Source organism: Equus przewalskii, chromosome 26, assembly GCF_037783145.1.
Source record: "Equus przewalskii isolate Varuska chromosome 26, EquPr2, whole genome shotgun sequence".
NCBI lineage: Eukaryota > Metazoa > Chordata > Mammalia > Perissodactyla > Equidae > Equus > Equus przewalskii.
The window spans coordinates 16,597,941-16,619,319 of NC_091856.1; the positions used below are offsets into that span (position 1 = coordinate 16,597,941).

A 21,379-nucleotide genomic window follows, 5' to 3' on the forward strand; every position below is an offset into this window, starting at 1 on the left:
AGTATAGTCACAGAGTTGTGCAACCATTACCACTTAATTTCAGAACATTTTCATCACTACAAAAAGAAATCTAAACCCGTTAACAGTCATTCCCCATTTCCCTCTCCTTCCAGCCCATGGCAACTACTAATTTAATTTCTATCTCTATCGATTCACCTATCCTGGACAGTTGGTGAAAATTGAATTATACAGTATGTGGCCTTTTGTGACTATGTTCTTTCACAGCATATTTTCAAGGTATATCCACATTGCAGCATGTTTCCATACTTTATTCCTTTTTATAGCCAAATATATTGCATTGTACGGGTATACTACATTTTACTTACCCATTCATCACTTGAGTTGGATTTGGGTTGTTTGCATCCTTTGGCTGTTGTGAATAATGCTGTGTGCTTTCAAAGAGTGAATTTTACAGTCTGTGGCTCTATCCCAATAAAGCTGTTATTAAAAAAAACAACATAACAAAAGTTGAAAGAGGTTAACTGGGATCTTTTCGCATTTAAGACTTCCTAGAAATTGTCCATTATTTTAGAAAAACTCAGTGTGGTGGTATTGTGGTTATCTCTCCAACTCTATTTTTCCCCGTTCCTTACATAGGTGCTACACAGTTTTGGTGTGATTATCCTTATTACCAACTTCAATGGGTCCTGTTTAACCATTCTAGCCTGCTTGTCCGTAGCCTAAGCCAGTTAGCAAGTAGCATCAAGGGCATTCCAATTAGGAAAAATTAAAAAGAAGCTTAAGAATTTTGTTGAGTGGTTGTGAATAACTAACTCATTTTCTCTCTTCCTGCGTGTGAAGGGAAAACCATGAGGCACAGGTAACTGTTAGCAGCCACCTTAGAACCATGAGAGAAGTCAGCTTGAAGACAAACCTGACACATAGAGAAGGAGAGAGCAAGAGTATCACAGAAAAAAGAAGCAAGAGCCCTGACAGAGCCTTCTCTGACTCCTGTGTCCTTTAAATAGTGTGTGACTGGTGACTAATTTGCCTAGGACGGTCTCAGTTTACACCAGTTCTGGCCTGATTGTTAACACAGTACTTCCCCCTTTCTTTCTCAAAAGTGTCCTGGTTTAGACATTTATATGGTCACATTCCGTATAACTGGATTTTCAATTACGTATCAATCAACTTACCAGTTAACCAAGGTCGACTGTTTCTCAAATTGCGTCCATTCAGACTGTTTTCTGGCTGACTCCCAGCATGCTCCCTCAGATTATTCAATCGTTTAAAATATTTAGATTTAAAAAGTAACCACAGAAGACATCCTGCTTTCCTCTTTTCTTTTCCTGATAATCTCTTACTCTTTCTTCAGGACCCAGGACTTCTCCATGAAGACTTTCTAGACTTGTCTATTCAAAGGTAATCATTCCCAACGGCAAACAATTCTCATCCTTCTTTATTAACACTTCGAACGTTGCCTTACAATGATCTGTTTTTGTGTTTCTCTTCCCTAGCCAACAGTGAACTTCTCCTGAAAAAGGGTTATATCAATTTTAACTTTGTATCCAAAGCATGAGAACAATGTGTTCCTGGAACATAGTTTCTTCTGAGATTTGTTGATGAATAAAGGAAAAGAAATAACTGGATAGGAAAGCTGTTCATTTGTTTACCTTGTCATCTTAACAGTCTGTTCAAATAATTTTGCCCAATATTTTTCATTATATAACAACTAACCCTTAAGGACGTCTCCCAAGCCCAAACTATCTCAAAATAATTAAAATCGCAATTGAATTTAGGGATGAGCTTAGTATAGAAATAGCCGCAGTAGTTGTTTCTATTTGCTTGAACTCCACAATGAGCTGTTTCATGCTTCTTCACATTTGAGATAATACTTCAAATTTATACCCACAATGAAATAAAGGCTTAAAAATAATCTGATATGACTTTTGAACCATAAAATTACTAGACTGGGTGGAGGGCTCATTTTCTTCACAAATTCATTGTTCATTTGGTACTCATTCATGCAAATGTTGTAATCTGTTTTAAAACCACTTCTAAGCTTTAAGAAAAAAAGAAATATATATATAGTCATGTAAACGAGGCTCTGGAAACTCTGCCTTCTGTTAATCTTAATATCCTGATGCATTTTATTCTGAATATTTTTAAGTTATTTACTGCCAAAAATAATATTAACACTTATTCAATATCACTGTTTCATGGCACCAGGCCTCATGTGTATCTAAATACCTTTTTAATCTTATTCTTCGCTTGTATAGAATATTTTATTTCAAGGCCTGAAATTTATTTTTCTCATGGAATAAAAACATCTTTGTTTGCTCTTTACTATTTAATTACATTTTTCCTATTCCATACAATTGTCATCTAATTGCATTTGTTTCTGATTGCTAATCCAGTTATGTTAGCAAGAAGATGAAATCTATAGGATATTCTGGTTTGTGTAATAAGCAAAAATTGTCAAGTGTTGTGTGCTTCTGTCACAGAGAGACTGATCTGCTAAAAAAATCTTTATAAGTTAAGTTTATTTTTTATAGGTAAAAACAGTAAAGAGAGAAATGGAGAAAACAAGTTAGCGATCTAGAATGAATTCTCTCTATTAAGGAATAAGAATAAAACTTTCATAGAACTTACATGTGTCTGAAACTGTTCTAAATATTTTACACATGTTAACTTTAGTCCTCACAACACAGGCCAGATAGCTACTAAGTAGTAGAACTGGGACTCAAACCCAGCCACTTTGATGTTCACAATGTATGTGCTTAACCGATAGTGTACGCTACATCCTAAAGCAAAGACAGTGTTCTCAACATAGAAGATATTTTATAGAGATCCTAAACTCAGGTGATCCAGGTTATCTCAACAGCCTTTGTTCCCTAGTAAAAGTTAATTCACACTTTAACTATCTTATTATTGATACTATGAAATAACACAAGAAAAAATAGATTTTATTGGCATTTTCCTGAATTATTTTATGAGAAGAAAACACTTATGAAAAAGACTGTTCTTTTTTTCTTTTTTGAGGAAGATCTGCCCTGAGCTAACATCTGTTGCCAATCCTCCTGTTTTTGCTGAGGAAGGCTAGCCCTGAGCTAACATCCATGCCCATCTTCCTCTGCTTTCTATGTGGGATGCCTACCACAACATGGCTTGCCAAGCGGTGCCATGTCTGCACCAGGGACCCGAACCAGCGAACCCCGGGCCGCCAAAGTGGAACATGTGCACTTAACCACTGTGCCACGAGGCCAGCCCCAAGACTGTTCTTTTTAATTCTACTTGTTGTTTACTCTCTTAGATGAATTGTTCAAAAATGACAGTATATTTCATGAAATTCCTCTTAACTGAAGCAAAAGATAAGGTAAAAGCAAAGAGGAAGATGTTTAAATTGCCAGTGCATCTTAGCATACTTTCTTAATATACTTTCCTTAACATACATTCTTAATATACTTTCCTATGTATCAGATGGTGAAATTGACATACAGAATATTGGTTACCAAACTAAATAATGCTAAACCAAAATCGACTTTGCAATCTGAACTTTGAGGATTGATATCCACTATATAGTGTTTAAATTAACTTGACATGTACTTGCTTATATAAACATCATTGGCTTTGGAGCCTGGCTGACCTGGGTCCAAACTCCAGCTCTCTTACTTATCAAATGTGTCAACCTGGGTAGTTAATTTAATCTTTTTGACGTCTAATTATACATGTCATGACTTTTGTGAAAACCAAGCTAATTTTAAAATTTTACCTGGCACATAACTTATGTTCTTATGTTCAGTAAACATTAGAGTCTTGGTCTCTGTCACTCTTTCTCCGATAGACTTTACCAAGTTTGTTTACACACACACACGCACACACACACACAACCTAGGTGAAAGTTTTAACATTATAAACTTTAATAAATAAATTCAGTTGAGTCATAACTACCCATCTAAAAAGAAAGCACTTTCAAAAACATTTTGGTAAAGAAAGTAGTTGATATTTACATGAGACATATTTGGAAATCTTTTAAATTTAGCTTCCTTTAAGAACGAACATTAGTGCTTCGACCTAGCACACTATGGATTAAAACAAAATCAAATAGAAATTTGAAAAGAAAAATGAGTATGAGGTAAAACATTTTAATTAGTCATTTGAAAATGAGTTAGCAAACAGCTGAGAAAGAAATGAACTCTAGTGAACTCAAGGCACTCCTCCCACCGACCACACCCGTGCATACGGACACACCACACTAGTGGTTTATCAAGATCAGGCCCTAAACTGATGATTTGCCTAAAACTTTTGTGCGTTTGAAGGCTATTCACAGTAATATAGTATCTTAGTATCTGAAGGCTCTTATAAAGTAACCATTTCATGGGTAACAAAGCCAATGTAAGTTAAGCACCTGAGCTGACGAGTAGAAAAGGCATTTTTCTACTAATTTCAAACATGCTTAAGGAAAAAAAAAGACAAGAATTAAATTGCTTCCTTTGGCATTAGCATTACAAACTTCAGATCCGTTGATTCTTTGTCTTTGAAACTTCAAATTTACCCAATTTCTGGAGGATCACTTTTTTTTTACTTTATTATTATTATTTTAGTTTTCACAGGGCTGAAAATTTACAGTATACTTATCTTTTAAAAATAACAACACAGGGGCCAGCCCATGGCTGAGTGGTTAAGTTCACACACACTGCTTTAGTGGCCCAGGGTTTTGCCGGTTCAGATCCTGGGCATGGACACAGCACTGCTCACCAAGCCATACTGAGGCAGCGTCCCATATATAGCAGAATTAAAAGGACCCACAACTAGAATATACAGCTGTGTACTGGGGTGCTTTGGGGAGAAGAAGAAGAAGAAGAAAAAGATTGGCAATAGATGTTAGCTCAGGGCCAATCTTTAAACAACACATTAACCATAGGGAACTGAATTCTGATCTTTAAAATGTTTATGTGAAAGATTCTTTATAATAATGACAAAAATGGAAAATATGTCCAATATTGACATAAAAATTTTGCTGTTAAACTCTGTCATCTAGAGCATGGACTTTGGAGCAGGTCTTCAGTTTATGATTAAATGAACTAATATGTAGTTACTCTCACCCACTCTAACTCTGTGGTCTAATTTTGTAATATGAAGGCGGGGCTATGGCAGTTAATGTGGATTTTTTCCACAAAGGAAAAACATTTTAAAAGAATATGCAAACAAAGGAGAAAGTTGAGCAATTTTTCCAGTACTTCTCTCAATGTAGATTAGTTTATTTATTCACTCATTCAACAAATATTTGAGTGCCTGGAAGGTGCAAAGCCCTGGGATCTGATGACAAACTAGTTTATCTCACTTACTCAGACACTTATAACATTGCCTATATATATACACACACATATATATTTTTTAATGGAGCACTCACTAATTTTGTCTAAATAGACTTTATTTATTTTTTTCTTCTTTTTCTCCCTAAAGCCCCCCCAGTACATAGTTGCATATCCTAGCTGTAGGTCCATCTGGTTGTGCCATGTGGGACGGCGCCCCAGCGTGGCCCAACGAGCGGTGCCATGTCCATGCCCAGGATCCAAACCAGCAAAATCCCCGGCCGCCAAAACAGAGCGTGGGAACCCAACCACTCGGCCATGGGGCTGGCCCCAAATAGACTTTATTTTTTAGAGCAGTTTTAGGTTCACAGCAAAATTGAACAGATTGTACAGAGAGTTCTCATATACTCCCTACTCCAACACATGCACAGCCTCCCCCACTATCAACATCCTGCACCAGAGCGGTACATTTGTCATAGTTGATGAACCTACATTGACACATCATTATCACCGAAAGTTCATAGTTTACATTAGAATTCATTCTTGGTGTTGTACCTTCTATGGATTTTGACAAACGTATAATACATGTATCCACCATTATAGTATTGTACCGAGTAGTTTCACTGCCCTAAAAATCCTCTGTGAAGTGCGTATTCATCCCTCCCTTCTCTCCTCTGGCAACCACTGATCTTTTAACTGTATCCATAGTTTTGTCTTTTCCAGAATGTCATATAGTTGGAACCATACAGTGTGTAACCTTTGCAGATTGGTTTCTTTGACTTAGTAGTGTGCATTTAGGCTTCCTCCATGTCTTTTCAAGTCTTGATAGCTCATTTCTTCTTAGCGCTCTATAATCTTCCATTGTCTGGATGTACCACAGTTTATTTACCCATTCATCTATTGAAGGACGTCTTGGTCGCTTCCAAGTTTTGAAAATTATGAATAAAGCTGCTATAAACATCTGTGTGCAGATTTCTGTGTGGACATAAGTTATCAACTCATTTGGATGAATACCAAGGAGGGCAATTGCTGGATCATATGGTAAGAGTATGTTTAGTTTTGTAAATAACTGCCAAACTGTCTTCCAAAGTGACTGTACCACTTATAATTTTTAAAAATAAATTATGAAAAATTTCTAAATGGTATTCATCATTAACTCCTTTGTAAAATATAAAATGGTCATTCTTCATCATAAAACCAATAATGCCTATTATAAAATACCAAAAATACAAAAAGGAAGATTTTTTTTTTTGAGGAAGATTAGCCCTGAGTTAACTGTTGCCAATCCTCCTCTTTTTGTTGAGGAAGGCTGGCCCTAAGCTAACATCCATGCCCATCTTCCTCTACTTTCTATGTGGGACGCCTACCACAGCATGGTGTGCCAAGCAGTGCCATGTCTGCACCCAGGATCTGAACCAGCGAACCCTGGGCCACTGAGAAGCGGAACGTGTGAACTTACCTGCTGTGCCACTGGGCCGACCCCAAAAAGGTAGATTTTTAAAAATCAACACATTTCATTCCTCAAAGACAAATACTCATAATCGTCTGCTGTAAGTTCTTTTAGTCTTATTTCTGTGTTTAGCTTTTCAGTGTCACATTTTAAACTTGATTTATCTGGAACTCTCACCAAAGATGATGCTTTTCTTAGATACAACCCAAATCAAGAATCCTGATTGTTGAAATGTAATAACATTTAAAAATGTAACATCAGCTTTTAAATATAGGCATTGGGACACAATGTAACGAAGAGTATCAACTTGCCAAAGATCAATTGTTTTGCTTCTCTGAAGTAATTTATATACTGTGTTTTCCTAGCCTTCTGCTCTGGTCTTTCTGGGACATGGGGCTAGAACCAACACAACTTCATTTCAGATTCAGTTTGGAATCAGCTATAAGTAAAATATTTTGGTTTGGGTTTGGCTCAAGTCAAAAATATGTTCCCACTACGTGGTTTGAACCAGACATTTTGAATTCTTTTCTTGTGAAGCTTTTATAAACTATCTAGGGTCATTAAATGACACTCAAATTTGGATTTTGTTTGCCTCTAAAAACATTGCTCCCTAAAATGTATGAATTCTAGTATATGCTAATGTTACTAGATTGCCACGGGAAAAAGCCAGAAGCCCTGTACTTGGTGGAATTGGTTTTCTAAAAGAGTGGAGGGCCTTTTAGACAAACAACCAAAAAAGAAAAAGTTAACTGCCAAAAGTGAGATCAGTGGACAGGGTCTTTGCTGGACTCCTACGCTGCTACGCTACATAGAAGAAATTTACACTTTTGCAGTATCTGTAGAATGTTAGGATTATATATTCTAAAGCTGCTGCTTTAAAATCATCAACCAGGTTTTGAGAGACCAAGTTTAACTAGGATCAAGCATAACATAGCTCATCTTTAATCTGCTGATTATACTCAATTATAGCAATTCTGTTAACTCTTAAGAACATCTGCTTCTTTCATGTTTCTTTGGGCCTCATTTTCCATGTTATTGATCATACTATATAAAATCCTTTGTTGCAAGTTTCCAAAAAACATTTTGGAGAAACGCAGGCTATAATAAAATTCTTAAATTGGCCAGCTCATGTGGTTCATCAAATCTAAGAGGGCATTAATTGTAAGGGCACTATTATTTTATATACGATTAAAAAAAACACCTACCAGTTAATTGTAAGATGCCATTGACTGTGAGATGCATTCCCATTTCAAAAATGTTAAAATGTGTTCAAGTGTTTTTAAAAAGTGTCTTAGAATTGATTAATTACAATAGTGACGTTTAAAAAATCCTATTTGTAATGTGATTTCGATGTTAGTATAGTGTCCTGCTGTAATTTTAATTTATCAACCAGTAACTCTCAACAATGGAATTTTGGTCTCTAAGCACTGTTCTTTCTCACTAACTTTACGCTGGTGAAGCAAAGGGTACCGGGAATCCAGGTTTGGTTCTCAATACCGACATTAAACTCTTTTCTGATTGTAGTTTATCATTTAACTGTAGATTGAAGTCGCTCAATCAATATTAGCTATAATAAATAGCAGTGATAAAATAAACAAATTCTTTTCAAAATTGAATTCAATTCTGAAATCTCTCAAGGGAGGTCACGGATTATTTAAAAGGAAACTACTTGAAATAATAAACATTGTCTAAACATAAAACAATCGAGAAACAATGTAAACTCATCTAAGCTAAAGAAACAAACAGAAACATTTAGCACTAGATTAAAATATCTCCCTGGACCGACTTAAAATTAAGAGAAACACTAAGTTACCTTGCTATCCACAGTGCCACTTTTTTCTATTATAGAGCAGCGCTATCCACATGTGTAATTAAATTTTTTTTTTCACATTTAAAAAGTAAAGCCACAACAAAAACAGTGAAATTAATTTAACAACATTTAACCCAATATATCAAAAATATTGTTTCAACATGTAATCAATGTAAAATTTGTTAATGAGGTGGTCTTCGACATCCGGCGTACGGTTTACACTCACAGCACGTCTCGACAGGTACTAGCCACATTTCAAGCGCTCGGTAGCCACCTACGGCGACCGATCGGACAGTAGTCTTAGGGGACTTCAATATCAACTGATTGTTTACATTCTGAGCTTGAGAATGTCTTTCAAATTACACGCTGTCTGTGAGGTGCTTAGAGATCTGTGAGACACAAGGAGATTATTTTCCTCTGGGGTCCGTTGTGATCCCCAAGTCCACAGCATTAAAAGCGGCGAGGGAGGAAGGCAACGGGACATCCTCGCGCCCAGGAACGTGGCCTGGAGGAGGGCCCGAGCCGCCCCGAGCGGTGCCGGCGGGGAGGCTGCCAACACAGCGCTGGAAGTTGGATTGCGAGACAAGTCGGGAGGCCGCCTGGAACCTCGCGTCTCTTTCTGGGGCGCCCTGGAACACCGCAGCCGGAGAGGGGGAAACCGCCTCCGAGCCGGACACGGGGGCACGCGCCACCACCGCCGCCGAGGGAGGCCGGCCCAGGGCTCCACGGCTGGCCGCCCGGGGCGCCTCCGCCCGACGCGGAGAGGTGGGCGGCGGCCGGGGAGACCCCAGCCCTCGAGAAAGCCCGGCTCGCGTCCATCGGGAGACGCCTGCCCCGGGCGGGCTCGCGACCGTGACGCAACGGGCGCGCGGGCGACAGGCTGGGCGGGCGGGAGCGGCGCGCCCCGCCCCTCGGAGGGCGGGCGCTGCGGTTCCGGAGGGCGGGGCGGGGCGCGCCGGGGAGTCGGGGCGCCAGCCGCCGGTTTCGATTAGTGCGCGGAGCTGCGGCGGCGGCGAAGGGTCTGGAGCTGCGCAGCCCGGAGCCCGGCGGCGAGGCGGAGGGGCGGCGGCAGCGGGTGCGCAGGCGCGCAGGGGCCGGCCGCGGCCGCGACGGTGTGGAGAGGAGCCGGGGCGCGGGGCCACGGCCGGCCTGACCACGGAGCGCGGTCGCCGCAGCGTCTGCAGCCGCGAGCGCGCCCAGGGTAGCGCGCGGGCGGGGGCGCGCAGGCCCTGCCCGCCCCTTCCGTCCCCACCCCCTCCGGCCCTTCCTCTCCCCACCTTCCTCTCGGCTCCTGCGCCCCCGCGCCGGGCGCCCACCCTGTCCTCCTCCTGCGGGAGCGCTGTCCGCGGCGGCGGCTGGAGCGGGCCGGGCCGGGCCGGGGGATGGCGCTGCTGGACCTGGCCCTGGAGGGAATGGCCATCTTCGGGTTCGTCCTCTTCTTGGTGCTGTGGCTGATGCATTTCATGGCCATCATCTACACGTGAGTGAGGGGCAGCTGGAGGAGCCCCTGGCGAGGATCGGGGCCTCGGGGACAGGCGAGGGTGGGAGGCATTGCGCTTTGGAAGGGATGGAGCTCGGGTCGGGGTGGAGAAAGCTAATTCTCAGACTGTTCCCCGCATTCCCTGTCCCCTTGGACCAGCCGGGGTCGGGGGTCTTTGGGAAGGAAAGTGGCGAGTGAGGGGGTCGCGCGGCTGCAGGCGACTGCACAGCCAGGGCAACGGAGACTGCTCTTCTTACGCGTCGGTCGGAAGGCTGCTTGCTTGGTTTGATTGTGTTGGGGATTCCTGTGATTTTTTCATCTGGGCCAAGATGTATGGTGTATTGTTTTTTCCTCTCCACCTGGGCCACATTTCTATTATGGTGATGATCGTTTCCATTCTTCTGGGAGCTGCACACAGCTACCTGGAGACCTCCCTGTGGGTTTTCTTCTTCCTGGAAGAGCTCTCTGCCCTTAGATAGGGGTTAAACACCTGTCCACCTTGAAAAATGTCCACCAAACCTCCGAGCTGGCGTTATAGCCTTGAGTCATGTCAGCTTGTACATTTCACTATGATTTGCTTTCCTGTTTTCCAATTCCTTATTTATTGTCTTGTTTAGATTTGTACCCTCCCCAACACATACACACCTTTTCATTATTTATTTAACAAATACTTCTTGAGGCCTACTAGATGCCATTCACTGGGGACAGTGATGAGCAGGACAGAATTACTGCCCTCATAGAGCTTACATTCCAGAAGGGAGAGACAGATAATAAAAATCCGAATAAGGTTATTTCCGGTAGTGATAAAGCCTAGGAATAAAATAAAACAGGGTGATAGGATGAATAGGGACAAGGAGCATGTGATTAATTTTGATATTTCAATTGTTTAAACGTCTTTCAAATGAAATGAGCCTTCAGTAAAGAAATGAAAGAATTGCGTAGAGCACGTTACTGATAGGGATTCACTGGCTTTTTGGCCTGAAAAAAAAAAAATGACTCTGCACAGCAATCTTTACTACCAACTAGAATAGGATATATGTTACTAGAGGAGCGGGGAGGACTTCTAAGAAATTAGTTTTAGGGGTTTTTTCCTTACTACTATACAAAAATGTGCTTTCCCTTTTGCAAATGCTGTATTTTGTTAGTGTAGCGTGGCGTTTCCTGGTACTGGAGAAAGATGCTACAGTGTATAAGATACTGAATTTCTTTGAAGGTAAGGAAGAGATACCACTTGGATGTTACTGATTTTAGTATTTGGAGTTTGTGAGCTGTAGCCAATGAACACATTCTGGAGTTCTTTTAAATATATGAGTTTCTTAAAAAACAATTTTGTTACTTTTTCCAATCATAAAAATAAAAAATGCTTATGATATTAGGAATTTAGACAATACAGAAAAGAATGAAGAAGAAAGTTAAAGATGGCACACCAAAGGTCTGTTACCTATCCTTCCAATTATATTTCTGTGTGTGTAAGTAACTGTATGTGAGAGAGGGAGACACCGAGGGAGAGAGAGAGAAAGGGACCATATTATGATTATTGTTCTGTAACCTGCCTTGAAAGTGCTTCTATTTAATAAATGCTTTGTGGGACGCTCTTTTGTACAAGGCACTGTTCTAGGTGCTGGAAATAAGATTGAAGAATAAGACATCCAGGGCGCCTGCTCACATGTAGTTTCCATGTAAAATGTCATGACCATTTCTTTCATGTCAGTAAATATATGATCTATGCAGCATTTTTAATAGATGCATGGCATTTTCATTTATGAGGTACTAATATGTATTGTTATTACTGATGGGCATTTAGATTGTTGCCAATTTATCAAGATTACAAACAACGCTGTGATGAATTCATATGCATACATCTTTGAGAGATGATGTCTTTAGTTTACATTTCTGAAAGAGGAATTATTGGGCCAAAAGTGGAGCACATTTTCAACTTTGATACTTTGTAGCCCTATAGGAAGGTTGAGTCTATTTGTAGTCCTGTTAACATTGTGTGATGGTCCCCATTTCCCCTTACTAAGTATCAGGCTTTTTGCTGTTTTCTGTTTTTTATTTTCATTCCTTTAATTACCAGTTCACTGAACACTTTTCATATGTTTATATGCTAGTTACGTTTAGTTGTAAATTACATACTCATAATTCTTTGCCTGTGCTGCAATCTATTGCTGCATTAGTCTTTTTGATATAATTCTTTTTCTGTGATATGTTGCAATTTTTTTCCAGCTTGTTTTTTGTCTTTCAACTTTGTATATATATTTAAGATGGAGAAAAGTGTGTGTGCCTGTGTGTTTTAGATAGTCAAATCATCTCTTTTTTTTTTATGTTTTGTGTCTCTGGTGTAATTTTTATATCTTATCAATTCCTCCCAATTATTATATAGTTAGTATCTGTTTTCTTTTAGTATTTTGAGTTTTCTTTTTATATTTTACACTTTACCCTTTACTGTACTCAATATTTTACTTTGTTATATGGCAAGATCTAGAACTTTAATTTTAGGTTCACTTAAATATTTAGCCATTTGTCCCAAAATTATTTATTGAATGATTGTTTGATTATTCCACAGTTTTGAAATACTCTCTTTATTATAGACTAAATTCTTCTGTACACTTGGGTGTGTTTCAGGGCTCCCAGTACTGTTTCATTGATCTATTGGTTCTTGTTCCATTATCCACTGTTTCAATTAATGAAGTCTTACTATCTTTATTACCTTATTATTGGTGAGGCAAGCCCTCCTTATTCTTTTGCAAACTTTTTTGGCTTTTTACACGTTTTTGCTTAAAGATGAACTTTACAATCTTTTTTCTTCTCAGTCTCTAAGTAATTTTGTTGTTTTTTTCATTGGAATTGTTAAATTTACAGCTCAGTTTGGAGGAAATTGACTTCTTTCAACATAGGACCATGATATATCCCCTTCCCTCTATTTTATATACATAATGATAAAGTCACGCTTCTTTAATTAACACTAGCGATGTAGCCTAATATTCCGAGTAACCACCTAGGAGTGTTTAGACTCTTAGACTGGAGACAACTCCACAATTAAGTTATTTATTTTGTGCTTAATGATAAAGAGCAAAGTTTTCTTAAAATATTTTTAGTTTTTGAGAATAGTGCAACCATTCAGCTTAGTTGAAATACTGTAGAGAGGCTTTGTATTTATTTTCTAATGCCCCACAAAGTTACCTTTTTTATTCACAGTAACAAGATCCTGGAAAGTTATGTGAAAATAGAATAAAGAATATACAGTTAGTTTAAAACAGATTATAATGACTAGCTAATTAAAGGAACCTTGTGAATACCTTTCTGAAACGGATAACCAAACGCAAAGTAAATAATCAACAGCTTAATTTATGTATAAATTAAATCTTACCCTTTTTTTGATAAGTTCCTTTCTTGTGGTCCCACCTGCAAAATTATTTACATGTTTGATTTGATTCCTTTCTTATTGAAGTAAAAATTAATTCCCAGTTTAATATGAGTTGTTTTCAAGCAGAGAACGAAGGTTTTTGTTTTCATCTCCCTCTCTCTAGTGTATTTAGTAAAATTGCAAATTTGATACCTCAACATTTTGGCAAGCAAGGTTAACAAACATTGGCAACAGTATTTTGGTTAAAATACTGTGCTAAACGTTCTGTATTTTGTTGAAGAATATAGTTTTGAAAACATGTTCTATGTCCTCAAACCCTTTTTGAAATAAGATAAAGTATAAATAAATTAAAATAAGCAGATATTGATACTCACCTTCTAAAACCTAGAGTTTGCAACTGGTGGAGACGGAGAGTATTGTCAAAAATTTACATGGCTCTGGGGGAGGCCTGGTGGCACAGCAGTTAAGTGCACACGTCCCACTTCAGTGGCCTGGGGTTTGCTGGTTCTGATCCCAGGTGTGAACATGGCAACGCTTGACAAGCCATGGTGTGGTAGGCGTCCCATATATAAAGTGGAGGAAGATGGGCATGGATGTTAGCTCAGGGCCAGCCTTCCTCCGCAAAAAGAGGAGGTTGGGCAGCAGTTAGCTCAGGGCTAATCTTCCTCAAAAAAAAAAAAAAAAAGCAAGAGGAAAATTTTACATGGCTCCATATCAGGTTGTCAAATTAAGGAGCATAATCTGTGAGCTCCTAATTGTCAAAAGTGTTTAAGTAATACAGATATTGTAGTAAAATTGCTGAGAAAAACTGTAAAACTTTTTTTAAACCAGTTGGTTATTTTTTTAAAATTAAATATCTTGTGTAAAGGTATCTAGTTAATTTAGATCTGATGTTCTATTGTATATTCTTAAAATGAGATAAACTGCTAAGTATTGGCTTGTGTTAAAAAAGGAGCTAAATGTGATTAATACAGTGAACAGTTCTTATTCAATGAAATTATTTGTTCTGATTTCACAAATGTCTTACCATTCCTATAACCTTGCAATAAAAAAATTGAGGTAATTTATAAACTAGAAAACCATTAGTATTTTCAGTATTTTGGAGCTATCTCTACTCATTGATATCTCTACCTAGTGCTTTGCTCTTTCCAGTTTTAATATTGAACTGATGCTTAGTCATTTTCTAATGTATTTTTAGATGGCACACGTTTGTGGGATTTCTGCCTATAATGTTAAAGATAACATTCAGATTAGAGCATTTGAAATTCAAAGCTCTTATTCCCAAGACTTTTTATTGTCTAAAAATAATTAATGATTATAGCTTCTGTAGGCAGAGTTGTTAAGTGATCTTTATGGGGTCCCCCCCGACGCCTTTTTTGAGAGCCAATGTGGTTTGATAGTTTGGGGGCTGTGGTAAAATCATATAAAAGTCTGGAACCAATTGTTTTCTTCCCTTTTTTAGCCCTTGAGAGCCGTATTGCTGGATATTAAGGGTGTCTAAGCAAGACACCTTGCCTTTCTCTCCTCTATCTCCCTTCTTTTTCTCTTCTCTCTTTTCTCCATTCCTCCCCCCTCCGCGGATTATCATTTTTTCTCCTCTGTACATAATGTCCTATTCTTTAGTGTTAGGTTTTTTTTTTTTTTTTTTTTTTTTAGGTAAAGCAGAGGTCCTTTTCCTGGACATTTTTTTTTTTCAAGTTAATTCTGCTTTTTCTAACTTTTCTAGTATAGCGACTTTTATACCTGCTGCATAGCTTTTGAATGGAATTTAAATACTCATTGTATCCGGATAACTGTGACAAACTGCCCCTCAGAAAGTAATTGTGTTTTTAGTGTAAATTTTGGCATTTAAAATATTATTTTTGGATAGTGTGATTTCTTGCGTTAAGTTCATCAGTACGTTGGTGTTCTGAGCCTTAGTGGAATGTAAATTGAGAGCTGCTTTTCTGGGTGCATTCAAAGTCCTGAGGATGCCCTTGGACTTTGGTCCAGCATTGATCCATCAGGATCACTGCTGCCAGGACCACTTTTGGATGCATGAACGAGGCAATTGAGCCTGGGAAGATACAGAACTGAACTATAGTGTGATAACTTTAAGAAGCAAAATGGACATTGTAATTCATTGTTAATATTCAGTGATGGTTCTATTGATTCGCCCTGCCTCCCCTTTTCCTGTATCATTAGTTGAGTACACATTACCTCTACCATAGATTATCGAAACTATCTCTGCGCTCTGGTATCTCTGCCTACAGCCTTGCTCCTTGTCTACTTTATTCTTTGTATTGTAGCCTTATCGTCCCGCAGCACTAGTCTTAGATCGTGTGCTTAAAATCTTACTCTGGTTCTCCATTGCCTTCAGGTTAAAATTCAAACTCCTTAACAAGACATATAGTTCTTTTGGAGCTGAGCCATCCCCTTGTGCCTATTTCTCCAGCAACATTGAATTACTAGCATTCCTCTGAATATGCAATGTACTCTCTTTAGAGTTCTTTCCTTCCTTTCTTTCTTCCCTTCCTCTTTCCCTTCCTTCCTTCCTTCTTTTTGTTTAACTAACTGCTACTCATTCAAATCATTGTAGACTTTAGCTCCTTACTGGGTTAGGCACTCCCTCTTATGTCCTGCCATAGTATCTGAATTTACCCAGCCAAATTGTAAATGTTCAGTTGTTTCTTTCCTCAATTAGATTACAAGCTTTTGAGGGTAGGGAGAGTGTCTTATTTACTATTTTATCTCCAGTGTCTACTTGGCACTCAGTTATTGCTTGTTGACTGAATGATCTTTGAATTTTTTCCAGCAGTAATGGTGGGTTTTTTCTCATTCATTAATTCACTGTCATTTGGCCATTGTGATGTGAGGTAGATGGTCAGAATTTGGGGCGCTTATGGTGGCCATGGACTTCAATAAAATTAATTGGATCACATGGAATGTTTATCTCACTATGTCTAACTAATCGCAAGTTAAAATAGACACAGGGCCCTATCAGTAACATGTTTACCTACAAATTTTTTGTTAGATCTGACTTTTCTTCCCAAGGTTTTTACAAGGGGAATTGCCTGTCTTGCCATCAATAATCTTTACACTTAGATCTGTCCTTTGGAGAATGATCAGCTGAGGGCTGTCCATCTTGGTTGATATGCAGATCATAACAAGTGTTGCCCCCACTTTTCCCCCCATCCACAGAATTTTATTTTATACACAAAATAGTTTAAACATTATGTTCAGCTTTAAAAGTGTAACTTTAGGGAACTGTGTAGAAGAGGAGAGGGACAATCCCATTAGTTTTCTTTTGATGTGAAAAGAGTGGATTTTGAGTTTATGGTATATCTGAGGGTCTCTTGTGTTTCTGAGCACTGTCTGCTGGGACCACATCTTCTGCTGGGTGCCTTACTTCGTTGCTGTTAGCAAAATTCAGTGCTGTATCCATTTCCCATACATTAGGGCTAACTCTGTTGTCACCCAAGGATTAGTGAGCCTTGTGTTGCTGATGAAGTCCATTTTGATACAGTACGATTTTGGAAAGATAAGTGCCATCTGGAAGTAACATTAGTCATGACACATACTGACCATAAACCCACAGTAACAGCCTTCCCGGGCACAATCATAAGTGACAACAGCAACAGGAGCCCTTAAATCGTTGAAAATTGCCTTCATGGACTTTGTGAAATAGAGGACCTGCTGATATAGCCGTCAACATAATTTTACGTGAAATATTAACAAGCTTGATGGTGCGGAGCAGAGGAGATAAATTCCTAGAGTCAGATAAATTGGTTCAACTGAATCACACAGCAGAACTATAAAAACTGCACATCCTGGGGCTGTTAAGCAAGGTGAACTTTGCCCTCAAGGAATCTGTACTCTCCCTTCGAGGCCTTGAGCGGGATTTTTGTGCCTGACTTCTGGGAGGTGGTTGCTGCAAAGGCTGCTGCTGGCGGGCTAAAGGGGAAGAGCACAGCCCGCCCTCTCTCCAGGCGGTTTCCCTTCACACCAGGCTTTCCTTCTGCCCAAAACTCAATTTGAATACAACATTGTAAAATCAATCATTTAAAAAGGGCACAAGCCATTAAATAAACTGGTGAGTGAGTGGGTGAGAGAGAGAGAGAGGGGACGAAAAGATTAGGAGGTGAAAACAGTAAGCTAAAATGATGACAAAGACAGTAACAGTTTTAGAGACTGAGACGTTAGGACATAAAAATCACCTGGGAAAAATTAGGCTCCAAGTTGAAAACCTTTGTGCAGAGAGGCAATTGGGAGTCATCAAACTTAAGAAGCTGTAAAGTCCAGCAGAATTCCTGAATGTTTCTTCCCATCACTTGGAGCTCTTTGAAGTGTTCTGTGTCTAGATAGATGTTCTTCTACCTCACAACGGAAAGCAGGGCCCGGAAGGCCTCTCTCGTTTGCCTGTAATTCACCCTTCACAAGCTTTTGGACTGAAGTTAACTCTGAGAAAGCATCCCCGATGGTACCTGCACCCCTGTTCCTCGTTCCTGCCACTGGTTGGCACAGCCCTGCACCAGCTCTCTGTGGGCACCTCCTGCCTGCCCTTGAGAGTGCCATGCCTTAAGTATGTAAATGTGACTTTTTTTTTTTACTCTAGCTCCTGACTTAAAATTTAATTTAGAAATAATTCTTCAGGAAAATGACACCTATTGGAAATTTACTGTGCTTTTTATCTCCCCAAAATTGCTCACTTATGTTTCGGGATCATTTTATTATTTAAAAATGAAACAAATTAAACCCATTAACTAGCATGTAAGGGATCCACTCCTTTTATCCCCAATGCATTCCTGAAAATGTAATAAAATCAAATTTCTTAAAATTAAATGATGTACGTGTTAGGAGGGGAGATTCTATTTCAAGAGAACTAAGAAGATTGTAATGCCAAATTTTGGCTCGGCTGGTCCTGATGCCTGAGACATGCTGCCTCTGATTGAGAGCCCTATGGGTGGTCAGGGTTGTAGGAGGGAGCCGGGTAGGAAGGCTGTCTTGCAGTCTTTGCTCTGGGGACTGTGCTAGGCGTGGTGATTTAATGGTCAACAGAACCCCTCAAAGCATCTTCATAGTAGAAGGTCTCGTTGCTTGGATTACATAGTAACCAATAGTTACTTTGTACATTGTATTTGCTGCAGTGTGGAAATTATCTTCCTTTGCCCCTCTGCTCTGAAGGCGGCAACCTCTCCCTACAGCAGTGCCGAGCCAGTGGGCATTCTTGTGTCTGTGAATCCAACATTTTGAGTTGGGCTCTGAGGACAGAGGAACTAAGAGAATCGAGACTATGCAGCACCTCTGCCCCACTGAGAACGCATCTAATAGTTTGAAAGGAGCGTTCAGCTGAAAAACAGTAACAGGCCCTTTTCAGTAGATAATAACTTGTGATATTTAATGTTCCTCTCTCATACTTCTTCTTCTTGCACTGTTTTTACAATTTTGGGTGATGTCGATAGAACCTTAAATTGGTTCCAAAATATTGGGTGTAATTTTAACTTTGAATATAATTTTAGCATAAATATTGGATATAATTTGAACTGTGCATTAAATGTGTTTTATGCCGTGTTTTGACTTATTCTTTTTACCATGATTTGGGGCTTTTGATGATTCTCCTTCTCCTTTTCATCTTTCTTAACATGCACCAGTTGGTTTTGTGTTTTTTTAAAAAGGCAACATAATGGCCTAATATTTAAATATATATGAATCTTTAAATATGTGAATTTCCGGTCTTTCCATTTTGATGTATGTCTCATCAGTGTTTGACATCTCTAAGTCTCTTATTAAAACTATGGTAATTCTGAGAAGTTATATTTGGTGGAAAATGTTAAAATTAGCAGACGTTTGTTTGTTTTTTTAATTGCCAATAATAGCTGTCATTGACTGTTTACTTTGTGGCTTAATCTCATCTGTTTCTCACAATTACTTTATGAGGTAGGCACTGTTATCCACAGTTTTTTTAAAAACTTTGCGATAAAGTAGTAAGTTGCCCAAGGATATGCAGCTGTGAAGCTGGCGTAGCAATGGGGCAGCCTGCTCCAGCCCAGGCTCTCAATCCAGTATGTGTAGACTGCCAGTGACAACCTAAAAATAACCCCAGAAGTAATTCATAAGGATAGGGTATCTGCATGGGAATTTCTCCAGTTGCTATACATCTGAAGTTTCTGATAATTGGCAACATTTAGATTACTGTGGAGAGAGCCCCTCCTCCTTCTCTTCTACAGCTCTCCCCGGTTCTCACGAAACTTGTACCGCTCCTTCACAGGCTCCTCGTTTTCTATCCATCCCATAACTGCTGATTTTACTAAGAGTTTGCACCTCAGCCCTCTTCTATTCTTGCACAGTCTAGTCTGCCTTGGTCCGTGGTTCTCAACTTTGACGGCACTTTGGAGTCACCAGGAGGGCTTAAGAAAAAAAAAATACTGCTGTCTGGGTCTTGGCCCTAGAGATTCTGACTTAATTGGTTTGGGCATCAGGATTTGTTTTTCCCCTAAAGATTGGCAGCTGAGCTAACGTCTGTTGCCAACCTTTTTTTACTTCTTCTCCCCAAAGCCCCCAGTACACAGTTGTATATTTTTAGTTGTGGGTCCTTCTAGTTGTGGCATGTGGGACGCCGCCTCAGCATGGCCTGACGAGCGGTGCCATGTCGGCATCCCAGATCCGAACCGGTGAGACCCTGGGCCGCCGAAGTGGAGTGCACAAACATAACCACTTGGTCCCAGGATTTTTTTTTTTTAACTCCCCAGGTAATTTCCCTGTGCAGTCAAGGTTGAGAACAACTACCCTAGGCTATTTATCAGCAGTTGTGGCCTCTACCTGCTACCTCTTGGCTTTATTTAATTCTCTGTCTAGCCCAGAACTCACAATTCATCACTTCATTATCTTGCCCCTTGTCTTCCCTCATGTCGGTCTGCCCTGTTATCCTGAATCCATCTCATAATTTATAGCTTCTCAACTTTCAAAATCCCGCAGCGGGTAAGACACAGCCACGTGGATTATTACTACGACACATTCATAGTCTCAGGTCTCAGCTGAGCGTCCAGTGCTGTCTGGCAATGCTTTGTTTCTATATTTAGCCCTGTCATCCGTTACTGACAGAAGCTCTTCTTAATCTTTGCCCTTCTATCCTCATTCTTGTCGGATTACCTTAACTCCTGCTTTACCCTGTGGATCCTATCATGCCATTAATTATTTTTTATTTTCTCTCTCTTTACCCCTTGACTAGCTTTTCCCCCTTACCACATATATTCACGTATTAAAAATTAAACTGAAAAACTCTTCTTCAGCTAGTTACTCTTTAGCCCTTTGACTCACTGTCAGATTTCAAGAGAAACTAGTGTTTGTTCACTGTTATCGTGCCTCACCTCCCGTTCATTTGCTTCTTAACCTGTCTATCTGCCCAAAGTGCTCTGAGGTCACCAGTGTCCACCCTATCTAGTGGATGTTTCAGTTCTTGTCTTAACCTCTCGGCAGCATTCAATGTTGTTCTTTCTTAAACCCTTCCAAAAAGAAAACAGCCGAGCCAGACCAACCCTTCTGTGACTTTCCTCTCTTCCTGGCTATCTTTCTCCTTCTCTGGTCACTCACTCTTAGTCTCCTTCATGCATTACTGGTTCTCTAACATAGGTTATATTGGTTTGTGGCCACCTGCTAATGGCATGCTCTACCTAATGGAGAGCTTATGTATGTTTACCAAACTGTGGATGGCTCCTATATTTTTATCTCTAGACTCCTCTTCCTTCCGCGCTCTATGTAGCTGTTTATTTACTCTTCATTTATTCAACATTTTAAAAAATTGGGAACATACTCTGTATCATTGTTTTGCTGGACCCCGGAGAGTTCACGGTCTTCTGTAACCTGTCTTCAAGTGTGGTTCACTGCTAGCCCACATCAGAATCATTTGACGTGCTTATAAAAATGCAGACTCCTAGGCTCTGCAGCTGGTCCACTGAGTTGTGATTTCTACCTGCTGGCATTCTGTATACTAAATGTTGCAAAACACTAGTCTCCTGGCCTGGGAATTGTCTCAAAGCGG

The 21,379-nt window shown here is 39.7% G+C and overlaps 2 protein-coding genes and 1 long non-coding RNA gene across 3 annotated transcripts in view; 2 read left to right on the forward strand and 1 right to left on the reverse strand.

The window, feature by feature from the left end:
* Positions 1–1,454, reverse strand: part of SHOC1 (shortage in chiasmata 1) — a 154,548-nt gene extending 153,094 nt beyond the window's left edge. The window contains exons 1-2 of the mRNA XM_070595036.1: positions 1,137–1,454; positions 327–438 (exon numbers count right to left, since the gene is read on the reverse strand). The gene's annotated coding sequence lies outside the window, so the exon portion shown is untranslated. The remainder of the gene's footprint in view (positions 1–326; positions 439–1,136) is intronic.
* The window catches only part of LOC103546614 (uncharacterized), a 76,911-nt gene extending 75,322 nt beyond the window's left edge, over positions 1–1,589 (forward strand). The window contains exons 3-4 of the long non-coding RNA XR_543727.2: positions 1,316–1,362; positions 1,458–1,589. This is a non-coding gene — a long non-coding RNA (uncharacterized lncRNA). The remainder of the gene's footprint in view (positions 1–1,315; positions 1,363–1,457) is intronic.
* Positions 1,590–9,671: 8,082 nt separating this feature from the next.
* The window catches only part of UGCG (UDP-glucose ceramide glucosyltransferase), a 34,620-nt gene continuing 22,912 nt past the window's right edge, over positions 9,672–21,379 (forward strand). The window contains exon 1 of the mRNA XM_070595046.1: positions 9,672–9,995. Coding sequence (XP_070451147.1) covers positions 9,898–9,995 — 98 coding nt within the window. The 5' untranslated portion in view covers positions 9,672–9,897. The remainder of the gene's footprint in view (positions 9,996–21,379) is intronic.